Here is a 12,901-nt window from a genome sequence, read left to right as displayed (position 1 = left end):
AATCTGATCACATTTACTTAACAAGTTCTGTCAGTGTCCTAAATCTGATCACATTTACTTAACAAGTTCTGTTAGTGTCCTAAATCTGATCACATTTACTTAACAAGTTCTGTCAGTGTTCTAAATCTGATCACATTTACTTAACAAGTTCTGTCAGTGTCCTAAATCTGATCACATTTACTTAACAAGTTCTGTTAGTGTCCTAAATCTGATCACATTTACTTAACAAGTTCTGTCAGTGTCCTAAATCTGATCACATTTACTTAACAAGTTCTGTCAGTGTCCTAAATCTGATCACATTTACTTAACAAGTTCTGTTAGTGTCCTAAGTCTGATCACATTAACTTAACAAGTTCTGTCAGTGTTCTAAATCTGATCACATTTACTTAACAAGTTCTGTTAGTGTCCTAAGTCTGATCACATTTACTTAACAAGTTCTGTCAGTGTTTCTAAATCTGATCACATTTACTTAACAAGTTCTGTCAGTGTCCTAAATCTGATCACATTTACTTAACAAGTTCTGTCAGTGTCCTAAATCTGATCACATTTACTTAACAAGTTCTGTCAGTGTCCTAAATCTGATCACATTTACTTAACAAGTTCTGTTAGTGTCCTAAATCTGATCACATTTACTTAACAAGTTCTGTCAGTGTCCTAAATCTGATCACATTTACTTAACAAGTTCTGTTAGTGTCCTAAATCTGATCACATTTACTTAACAAGTTCTGTCAGTGTTCTAAATCTGATCACATTTACTTAACAAGTTCTGTCAGTGTCCTAAATCTGATCACATTTACTTAACAAGTTCTGTCAGTGTCCTAAATCTGATCACATTTACTTAACAAGTTCTGTTAGTGTCCTAAATCTGATCACATTTACTTAACAAGTTCTGTTAGTGTCCTAAGTCTGATCACATTAACTTACCAAGTTCTGTCAGTGTCCTAAATCTGATCACATTTACTTAACAAGTTCTGTCAGGATCCTAAATCTGATCACATTTACTTAACAAGTTCTGTCAGTGTTCTAAATCTGATCACATTTACTTAACAAGTTCTGTCAGTGTCCTAAATCTGATCACATTTACTTAACAAGTTCTGTCAGTGTCCTAAATCTGATCACATTTACTTAACAAGTTCTGTCAGGATCCTAAATCTGATCACATTTACTTAACAAGTTCTGTCAGTGTTCTAAATCTGATCACATTTACTTAACAAGTTCTGTAAGTGTACATGTGTTTTCACTTATTGTATTATGTACCATTATGTATATGATATTGCGAGTTCTTAATTACAGTATTGAAAATGAATTGTTTTTATTGCATTGAAATATTAAGAGGCAATTAATTTTCGAGAACTCCGATCATGAAAAATCGCAATGGAAAATAAGTATGCATCACATATGTTTTTAAAAAATGTTTAAGATACTCTACACTCACGTGCCAATTAATCTTTTTAAAATTTTATTATTGTTTCAAATCCAATGTAGACAATAGTGCTACAACATCTTCTAAGTGGGTGACTGATAGTCATCAATATTATACAACATTGTGCCAGTGTATTCCTGGGGCCATTCAAAGTCCTTCATCTTACCAAGCTGTTCTTTATTCAATGTGGATTTGTGATAAATAAAATGATAATGTACCTTTTAGCTAAGGATTTGATTTTCATTTCTATATGTAGCAAAATTGAACAATGGCATAGTTTTTGCCCAGTTATGGCACATATAACTATTATATTAACTTATCAGCAGGCCTATATTGGACTGACTTTTCGTGTGTCAGATGTCAGATGGTTAAATAATGTTAAGTATTAGACAAAAACAATCTAATTAAAATGATATATTCTATGTTGCTTCTTCTAGCAGACGGTCTATAATACCTGCTAGTGGCTAAAAGATAGAAACTACCATCTTCTGTCGACTGCTGTATTTGAGATAGAAATCCCTCTTGTGATATGGGCTCTAGTTGAGAGGGTAACCATATGCATTCTGTTCGTTAAAACACAATACAATTTGTATGTTACAACTAAAAGAGAGTTGCAACATACAAGAATCGACATACATTATATTTGTTGTCTTGTTATCGTCGATTCGTCTATATATATATATATATATGTTGTCTTGTTTTCGTCTATATATATATGTTGTCTTGTTATCGTCGATTCGTCAGTGCCATGCAACATGTATTTTTGGGTTCTGAATTTGTCAATTAGCAACGTTTTGTCCATAAATTCTTTCAATCATCCAATGGTATCAGATGAGCTGAGTATCCAACATCGCTGGTTACCACGTAATCGGCTTAGCTACACTACCTTTTGAACGGAGCGTAGTGGAGTTTCCGAGGGTGAACATCTAATAAATCAAGAAGACATCAACGCAGTAAATGGATGATGTCCTACAGTGTAGTGCATTAAAGCAGGAGGTAGTATCTGTCTTCTTAGTAATGTTGCACAGAAGATACATTACAATTTGTAGATCGGTCTCTAGTGTATCTGTGATGTGACTTTCGTCTAGTTGAAGGTCATCGTCTTCTCAGATAAAGGTTGGTGGTTTAAGAAGTGTGCCTGACGTGTACAAGTCTCAAATCCAGAAGTTGAATGAGTTTAGAGAAGACAAATGTGATCTGTCATCCAATATTTGGATGGCTTCCTCTACTTAAGTATTCCTATTATGTTCTTTTTTGTGCTCCTGAAATGTAGTATATTGCAACTACGTAGTATACCAGTCATCTCAATGAAGGAGCATGGTGTCTTTTGTATTCCTTCCTGCATGTGACTATGCTTTAGTCCATTGAAGCAATGATTCGCAAGAGACCAGGAGCTTATACTCAATTGCTGTTATCGCAAGTGATGGCATTGGAGTAAAGGCGGGTTGCTGACAAATCTGGTGGTGGAGATGTCTTTTAATTCAGTTATTTGAAGGCAACAAGAAACATATCTAACCCATATACGTGATACCATTTTGGATAAACCTGTCTCCATCAGGTACTTTTTAATAATTAAAAGATTCGTAGTAATATAGATTAATATAGTCATTAAGAAATGCACTCCACCACTCAATACCCAACATGGAGAGTACAATAATCAGACTTCAACATGTCCAAAATTCCTGTTTGCATGCAGAATTTGGGCATGTCTTTATGAATTTTGAATTCTAGTACTTATCAATGCAGCTTGCCTTGCCGGGTATATACTTCGGACGAGATATCACATATCACGACCCACAGGCGGTAGGCAAGGTCCTATGACTCAGAAATAAAGATTTGAATGTTTGACCAATACACATATCCGTATCACTATAAAGATTTCTAATCTTTATTTCTGAATCACAGAGGCATGACCACCACCTGTGTTACGACACCATCTCTTTCTCAAGTTTGATAACCAAGGCAATCTCTTGACTGGCGGCTTCTCTCTTCTGAAGAAAATGTTGCAAAAAAAAAACATACAATGTATTTGAATTACCTAGGTCTTGACTAGCTCCTATCATTACATCATGTATAGTACCCTATATTGGGGTCTGGGAATCAAATTAGTCTGTGACTTTGTGGTAAAATTGGAAAATACCCTAGCCACAGGCGTTTGGCTCTATAGACCTTTTCTCTCTATATACAATGTATGTGTAATACTGTGTCAGAGAGAGAACAATGTCTATAGACCCAAAGCCAAAAGCCTCTTGAGCTTTAGTTTAGATTAATATTCTGTAAAATGGCAATCATCCTAATTCTTAGACGTAACTGATTCCAAGATCCATGTTGTGATGTACTGTATTTCAATTTTGTTCCATGAAGTACCAGTTTTGATTGTCTAGGTCTAGGACAAGATCACTTGCGATTTTATAAAAAAAAAACACACAAAAAAAAACAATGTCATACAGTTTTTTGGGAGTGTTCAAATTAGTATGATTTGACCAAAATTTAACATTTTGAAGTTACCATGGTAATATATTGCTGTATTTTACATGTAGTAATTAATTACATATGTCTTGCTGCTCTAAGTGTTTTTTAAACCTATTTTTATCGTCTTGCTCATGTATGCAAACTCGACACAGGTTGGGCTCCCAGTTAGGTAAACACAGTATTTCATAAGATTCCAATTGGATAGTAAAATTGATGTTTTCATGTAAGTTTATCCGGAATTTCTTGCTATAAATTTCACGTTTACAAATTTGCAAAGATGAATGGGAATATTTCACGTACCATGTGATACCCGATAACGTTTATGCGGGACTACTGTATCTATTGGTGATGGAATGACGTTGAATGATGATCATGATGTCCCGCACTAACATCGTTTCAGTGGGAAGATAACAAAGAGTGGCGTTCCATCGCCATTGGAGATACCAGTACCGCACAAACGTTATTGGGTACCACGTGGTACGTGAAACATTCCTATTTAACAGAAAGAATACATTTGCCTCGACGACATTAAACAAAAGCTTTATGCCTTTTGTCACTGATTAATGTTTTTTCGCAGTACATGATTTCATTACCATGATACTTGAATCTTGATGAAAACGAAAGTTGGTCCTTCACTAGTATTTTCAGCATCGAGTGTGAAGTTTCGCCACATATTTGTGTTAAATTAAAACAACTGTATATTAAAACTCAAGATATTTTAATTGATCTTTGTGGGGTTTTTTCCAATCAAATACAACTTTTCAACTGGTAGATTAAAAACAAAATAAATATCTTGAAGAAATGGAGTTCATTTCTATTAAGGAAATATTTGGATGTTAAAATGATGAGAAAAGATGGAAAATAGGACATAAATATTTATTGGAGATGATTTTGACACTGCTAAAGGTGCAATCACTTTGAACCATCAGTAATACGCAAAATAACTTCATTGTAGAAATGGGAGAAACTTTCTTATAAACTCACAAACCACCAAACATGTCAGGTTGCAGACAACATGAAATGAAATTTTTGATACATTTATAAAAAGAACATTAAAATACTTATACAATTTGTTTCATTATTATCATGAAAAGATATGTCAAAATAAATTGGATAGCGTTAATAAAAACTTAATAGTCTTTAATTACAGAATAATTGTAGCCATCAGTGACCAAATTGTTGCATTTGTTATTATGTTTTTTATGAATGATACTGGTTTCCAGATAAGCAATATTTATTCCTGGATGTTACATATGATTGTTTTGCTATGCAAAGAAATTCATTACTACTTCATTTGTTAAAGACAGTCGCCAAATATATAATCAGCTGTATAAAATATTACACGTTTTTCAAAGTTTGCAATACTTGCAGATATCACACATGCTACAATTCTAGATGTTAGAAGTTTGACCTGTAAATATCACACATGCTACAATTCCAGATGTTAGAAGTTTGACCTGTAAATATCGAGACCAGACTTTTACCATAGAAATCCATTGCATGTCATATTGCTTAAGTATACAAAAATATCATATGAAGTTACTTCATGCTCGGTGCACATCAGCAATTATTACCCCCGCTATTTGTGTTTATTGTCAGAGTGAAATATACAGAAAGATATCACAAATCCACAACATACTTTTAAACCATTAAAAACAAAAACTTTACATATACACATAACATATATATATATATTTTAATCAGATTTGTTTTGCCTCCTTTAAGCATGCCATTACTTATTCTATAGTTTTATGCTGAAGTTTGTTAACTGGTACAAGCTCTACATTCCTGATTGAACCAGATGTGGACTTAATTCCAACATTAATGCTTTTTTATCTTATTTGAAACTTCACTGACATTGAATGTACAAACTCTTTCTTTAAGTTAATACCAGTATGCAAGTTTAGACTTTCTCTTAGGACATGTGACATTAATACGTAAGAAAATGTTCCACTAAATGTACTTTATTTTGAATGGTTAGTCTGTAATTAAAATTTCCAAATTCTCATCCATCTACTACATGTGGTCTATAACAGGCCACCACACGCACACTTACACACAAACCCTCGATCGTAACGCTGAATGGAAAGTAGTGTAATTACATCGCGGACAAAAGGATACCAGTAACATACACTAAATTCTATAGTAACGTTCAAAACAAAATGTTAATAAATAAAGAAAACAAAATCTAAATGAGAAACATTATCTTGTTTCCTTTGTAAGACGAGTACTTATCACTATAAGATATGTCCAGGACTGTTACCATCCACTGAAATTAATTAGGCTATATTAGCAAGCTGTGTTCTTTTTCAATTCCTTTGTTAAAAGTTGTGTGGCTAATCAGAAAAAATTATACAAATACATAATTTCTACAGCACTAATGATTACGACGCTGTTTGTTCTTGTGCATGTGCAGAAGTGGAATCTTGTGGCTTCATAACGTCTGGTAGTTCTGGGGGACAGGACAATGGTGTCACTTCTAAAGCTTCAAATTCTCCATCTGAAATAATAATGGGGCATGTGAATAGAAATTCAAGGAGAGCAAGTAAAGTTGTATATGCCATAACTAGCAAAAAACTCAGTATTTACTATCTACTGAAAACCATAAGGTTTGATGAATTAAGTTGTGAGAATCATTATAAGGTACAAACAAAACTGTATAATGCCTTAAAGCTTATGTTAGCACTGTAAAGTTCTTATAAAGTACTTGTAAAGTACATAAGTAAAGTTGTTTTAATACTTATGTATGTTTAGAATTACTTAAGATAATCTTTATGATTCATTCGTATGAAATTATAAATTTAATACAAGAGCAATATTTCATCATAGTGATTAATTTACCATTAACTTGTGCATTGTATTGTGAAAATAGTTTTCATACAAATGCCAAAAGAAATGAATATGTAATGGATATTTCCTCAACATCACAAGAAAATATAAAATTATTTTTTAAATCTGATGAAATTGATGTGGTTTACTTTTCACCATGATGATTGTATGAGCTACCACCAAATACAACATGCCAGTGTTCAATTAGATGACATGCTAGTTTGACTTGTTTTACTTGGTTTTGCTTGGTTTGATTAGTTTAGTATCCTATTACTGCGAATAAAGTTGAAGTGTGAACGATCAAACTTATAAACATATGCACCACCTGTCGAGTGAGCAGAATACCTGTGTATAACATTTGACTAACAAGCATTCTGATTGGTTGGGGGTGGAGCAACACTTTTACAGATAATTCGGCAGTCGAGTTTACACATACCACGTGTATTGACATTTGTTCTAACGTCACGTAAGTGGTATTTGTCACAGGGGGCCAACTCAATGAAAATGGATGTTGTCATTCATTTTTTTGTATTTGGTGGATGGACTGATGAATATATATATAAGTCATGTGATTTTTTTCAGAAAATACGTAATTTGAAAAATTATTTCAAAATCGGGATATTTACTATAAAACAGAGAAAGGGACGACAGTCGCCATATTGGATTTTTTACCCCCACCTCGATTAGAGTTGTTTTTTTTCACAATGGTATAATTTTTTTCCTAGAGTCATAGTCAAGCATCAATCTACCGATAATCCATCATCAAAAGCATATAAATGATGTCTGTTTAAATTAGTTGAATGCAATATTTGAATCCAAAATTACCGGCGCCTTCTGACTTGCGACATCGCCATTATTGCAGCTAGAACATGTGCTCGTCTGTATCACATGCTGCAACTACTTCACACACACGTGTGATTTATTCAAATTTTTTCGTCAGGGACTGTGTCAGCCTGTTTACCCATCAGCCAACCAAAACATGCATATCAAATCAGCATACGATTGTTTTAGCCGGCAAATGAGTGAAATGATGTGTGGTAGTACACATATTTGATTGATTGTTCACACTTGAATTTTATTCGCTGTAACAGCCAGGGTCATGTGAGGATGTACAGGGTACGTTCCACCATCCCAATTACACATCTAGAATTTTTGTTTGTGTCCAAAACTTGAAATCTGCTTTTTAGATTAATAATTACCTTCCTGTCTGAAAGCCAAACCAATTGTTGCTGGTGCCTGTGCTCTTGCTGTACCATATGTGAAACCCAAATCACCAAGTGTTTTATTGTCATCTAGTGGCTGTGAAAGAAAGCATCACTTGGTATAAACATACTATATAATTTATACTACAAAAATGTTCAAGGTATAGGATGACAACACACGTTTAAAACATAATGTGATATATAGTCAGCTAAAAAAGCATCTGATGAGGGATTAACTTAAATCAAGGCAAAGAGTCCCTATAAAGAACATATTTTTTAGTGTGTTCAATAGATGGCATATGGCAAATGCAACTGCCTAATTTTGAAAAATGTGCACAGAAGACAAAGGTGAAATAAACTTAAAATCACATTGTAGCAATCATATTTAATTTATAAGAAAAAGTAGTATGTATAAACAGTTAATTTACAGTTTCTACTTAGTACAACAATAACACCTGAAATGTTTCTGAAGATGAATTCCTCCTAATTTTACCTGATCATCTTTGTAAAGCTTCTGATCATCTGGCCTAGTTTTCAATATACCCTCTATTATTTTCTTTACTTCGTGTACTGTGGTGGACTCCTTTGCATCTGTGAAGATGGTGCATTTCCTGCGTCTAATCATCAAAAACACATCCTACAACAAAACAAAAACAAAAATTTAAAATATGAAATAATATAAATTTATCATATATTGCTTTCAAGATACCTGAACAACATGCCTATGAGTGGAGTACAATTTAATGTCAATATCATTATTAGTCCCACGTTCCAGTGATTGTGATATCAGATTTTGACATCACTTTTATTTTGTGATCATGTCAACAAATTGCCGGAAGTTGAGACTAAGTGACAGTAAAACATACTTTATTTGTGTCATTTTGGTATCTCATTACTAAATGAAAGTTGAGGTATTAATAATTATATATATATGAACATGCATACCATGGCTACTTTTACTTCAAATTTAATTTGGTAATGACCAAATTTGACAAGTTGAAGAAAATGTCATGTGAGAAAATGAGGTTAAAGGTATATAGTTGGTTCTAGAAAAGCCAAATGGATAATAATTTAAACTTAAGTAGACTAAAAGAAAAATGAATTGTTCGCGAGTGGGACGAGACAATATTATGTCACAGGATACAGAGTTGGTCAATCTGATATTGATTAAAAGTTAGCTGGCTCGATCATTGGTGACCAGGTTGCTCAACTGGTAGACCATCTGGCTAGTGTTCGGAGATCCTGATGTGGTTGCTGCTTTTTCTTCTTTCCTGTATGTATGCATCATACCTGTCAACTTTCAGGAATTGCACTGTGGGGGAAAGCGCGCGAGCCAAATTTTCAACAGTCCAACTGAGGCGCTACATGTTGCTTATCATTATTACTTGTGAATATTGATGTTTTAGCATAAACCCTTTTTATCTTTGGAAAATAACATAGGATGGATTCGAAATATTACAATATTTAATGAATTTATATCCTATATTTATAAGTAAAAGATGCTCAACTGCTGACAAATGGTATTTTTTCACTACCAAAACAAGAGCAGACGATTTATTAATTTTCTTCCGTTACAAAAGTTACTTACTTTACACCATTACCACCACTGAAAAGTTTGAGCTTCTAATTATATAATTTTACTTCAAGTTAAAATTTTAAAAATAATTAATTGCATCCCAAAAAAATTTCCTTCTCACTATATATATATGGAATGAAGTACTGATTGCGCATGCACAAAAGGCGAAATAAATTATTTTATATTATTTTTTTGAGTTAATCAGACATATATATACATGATTAAACACCAATTTAATTATTGTTCAAATGATGAATATCATTTATGCTCTGTCGGCGGTGGAGCATCTTTAACAGAGGGATCTTGGCACCCACCATTGTATGTTCTATGTTAGTCAAATGAATGATCAATAGATTTTCTTGTTCTTTCCTCTTCTTTCTCTCCTCATTCTAGTTGCATTATCATTCAAACAATCAGATAAAAATATGGACAAAGTCGTTACCATTCATTTGACCTGTGTGGAATATATTTGAAGCATTTGTCAAGAAAGTACAAAATAGAATTTGATATGTTAATCTTGAAATTTGAACAAAATCCCTTCTGTAGTTCTCAAGAAATATTGATAACAAACTTCAACAGCCAAAAATCCAAGAATCTTTTTTATCAATCAGCCTCAAAATCTGTATGGCACAACTAGGGATCAAGAGAACCCTACATGTGAATTTTGAACAAAATCCCTTTAGTAAATCTCAAGAAATAGTGATAACAAACTTCAACTGCCAAAATCCAAGATGGCTGCATGGCAGCCATCTTGTTTTTCCGATCAGCCTCAAAATCTGTATGGCACAAGAAGGGACTAAAGGGACTCTGCATGTGAAGTTTGAACCAAATCCCATCAGGAGTTCTTAAGAAATAGCAATAACCAAGTTCATCTGCCAAAATCCAAGATGGCTGCCTGGTGGCCATTTTGTTTTTTCAATCATTCTCAAAATCTGAATAGCACAACAAGAGACCAATGGGATTCTTCTTGTGAAGTTTGAACAAAATCCCTTCATTAATTTTCAAGAAATATAGTGATAACAGACTTCAACCACCAAAATCCAAGATGGCTGCCTGGTGGCCATTTTGTTTTTCGGATCAGCCACAAAATCTGTAAGGCACACGAGGGACCAAGGGAACCATCCATGTGAAGTTTGAACAAAATCCCTTCAGTAGTTCTCAAAAAATATCGATAACAATCTTCAACTGCCAAAATCAAAGATGGCTGCCTGGCGGCCATCTTGTTTTTCCGAACAGCCACAAAATCTGTATGACACAACTATGGACCAAGGGGACCCTCCATGTGAAGTTTGAACAAAATCCCTGCAGTAGCTTTTAAGAAATAGTGATAACAAGCATTGTTTACGGCCGGACGCCGGACGACCAACCATGAACGCAGGGCGATTTGAATAGCCCACCATCTGACGATGGTGGGATAAAAAGTTTTATCTTTAACATCAAAGGTTTATAACATGCAAAAACAACATTTGTGTTATTAATCAAGAGTAGAAAGAGAAGGAGAAAAGGTTCTGATAATAATATATATTCATGTTGCGACTGCAAAATATGGAAACAATTGGATCCATGTGTTGAAGTAACGTCATCAGAAATTATGTTTCGTTTGTACTGGTACTTTTCTACTTTCACTTTCAATCTCCTTCTGAATCATCATCGCCGTTACATTGTACTTACGTTAACAAGTACATAACTCTACAAAAACATTTCAGTCTGTTAATGTTTAGATACACTACGATCCCACGATGTGCCAAGGAACTCTACCTGCAATCATCAGCACTATTAGATGGCACGATCAGTAAATGTAGCTAAGCAGAATGCTTCATCACGTGATAGTCACGTGACTGCGCCATGCACAGTCAGCATTAAGTTTTGTATTTTTGATTATTTTTTCACTAGGTGTGGCAAAAGATTTGTAAATTTAGATAACATGGTATGTGTAGAGTCTTTTCCTGAAAATATGTGTTTATCAGATAAGATTAAAAATTTGGTAGCCCTTACTACCCAAAAAAGTTAATGTCAACCACTGTCATGTAGACTTAATAATTTCAACTCTGTATTCAACCATTTCCAGTAACTTTAGTCCAGTAGAATTCATATAAAACTTTTTTTTTAATATTGTCAAAAATTGTCCACTTGGCTCAGAAGAAATTTCAATTTATGCTAACTAATGTCTCTAAAATAAATTTTGTCAAGTTTATGTAGAAACTCCAGCAACTTTATACAATGAGCCAGGTAACACCTTGACCGTAACACAGGTAAGGCACACGTATGTGATTTGTAGAGTGAGCCTCTGTTGCCGCTGGCGATAATTATCGACTGAGGTGACACTAATTAATCGCACAGTTCTGACCATGGTCCAATAGCATTACTTAGGGCTCTGAAAGGGAATTATCTAAAGGGATATTGGATTTCTTCTTACGATGGGGAAAAAAATGGGAGATTCCGGAAGATTTAGCCAGTGTGGGAGATTCCGTGGGGTGTTTTGAAATTTCGAGAGACTCCGGGAGGGTTGACAGGTATGATGCATGTTACATTGCAATTTTGATAAACATATATAGGCCTAGTGAATGAGTCTGAAGTCTCTTTGTCTATCAGCAAGAGAGTGCCATTAAGATCTTTAAGCATCTGTCGACTACAATTATCAGTAGCGAGAATATGTTACACTTTACATCATGAGGCACATCACAGCTCCTGTCTGTCACTGAAGTTTGTACTACATGCCCGATTGTCCTAAATAGTTCTAATACACGATTCAGATTTGTTATTAAAGCTGTACACATTTCAGTAACTTAAAACCATTGTAAGTTGTGACATTGGTTAGTAAACAATAATGGTGTTATATATATGGGCCTACTAAGTTCAGGTCCAGGATCATTGACATTAGTACCGGTCAGCATTGCTACTTGTTTTATATGAATGTAGTAACAGAACTTGTTCAGTATGATAGTATGTTTCATTATTTAGGCCTATACACGCGATTGAGATGTATCCTTTATAACAAACAAATATAAACAAACACGTGCACGAACAAGAATTTTGAAACGCACATTCAGACTTCCCAGGCCTTGGTAACAACTTCAGGTTAATCATATTTACAGAAGTACTGCTCAGTGCTTCAAACTGGCAGCCAGTTTCATAAAGAAACAAAAACCTCACTGAAAACAACATTGAAACCGGGGTAATGTTCACCAAGATGAATGAGATCAACGTATTTCATGAGGAAGACTACGTTCACTTACCATTATGGATTCCTTGTATGGAGTCAAACACAAAGCGCCACCTACAATTGCATTGTTCAGCGTTATGAGCGGAAGTAGATTATGCTTTTGTTATTTTAGCCAAAGAAAAGAAGAATGTTTCACCGAAGAGGAAAACTTGATTGTTTTTTATGAAATTCCACAC

General features: G+C 34.1%; 1 protein-coding gene across 2 annotated transcripts; it reads right to left on the bottom strand.

Moving 5' to 3' along the window:
* Window positions 1–4,757: 4,757 nt before the first annotated feature.
* LOC138332306 (elongin-B-like) lies at window positions 4,758–12,893 on the bottom strand. 2 transcript variants are annotated; one of them, XR_011209804.1, is made up of 5 exons: window positions 12,739–12,893; window positions 8,420–8,563; window positions 7,924–8,023; window positions 5,353–6,395; window positions 4,758–5,306 (listed from the first exon to the last, which is right to left on the bottom strand). XR_011209804.1 is itself a non-coding variant. In XM_069280345.1 (4 exons), exons 1-4 carry the CDS (start codon window positions 12,739–12,741, stop codon window positions 6,280–6,282), a joined length of 363 nt encoding a protein of 120 aa, XP_069136446.1. In that variant the 5' UTR covers window positions 12,742–12,893; the 3' UTR covers window positions 4,758–6,279. The 2 variants fall into 2 exon arrangements, 1 of the variants encoding a protein (XP_069136446.1); XM_069280345.1 differs by having other exon boundaries at window positions 4,758–6,395.
* Between the last annotated feature and the right edge of the window lie 8 nt (window positions 12,894–12,901).

This window comes from Argopecten irradians, chromosome 9, assembly GCF_041381155.1.
Source record: "Argopecten irradians isolate NY chromosome 9, Ai_NY, whole genome shotgun sequence".
In the NCBI taxonomy this organism is placed as follows: domain Eukaryota; kingdom Metazoa; phylum Mollusca; class Bivalvia; order Pectinida; family Pectinidae; genus Argopecten; species Argopecten irradians.
This window is presented reverse-complemented; position numbering and strand designations above follow the sequence as displayed.

Bases quoted from the DNA above. Each gene is read 5' to 3' on its own strand.
- LOC138332306 (XM_069280345.1), bottom strand. The intron at 8,024-8,419 runs GTAAAATTAGGA...TTTCTTTCACAG, and splicing joins AGCTTTACAAAGATGATCAG to CCACTAGATGACAATAAAAC. The intron at 6,396-7,923 runs GTAATTATTAAT...TTATTATTTCAG, and splicing joins TTTGGCTTTCAGACAGGAAG to ATGGAGAATTTGAAGCTTTA.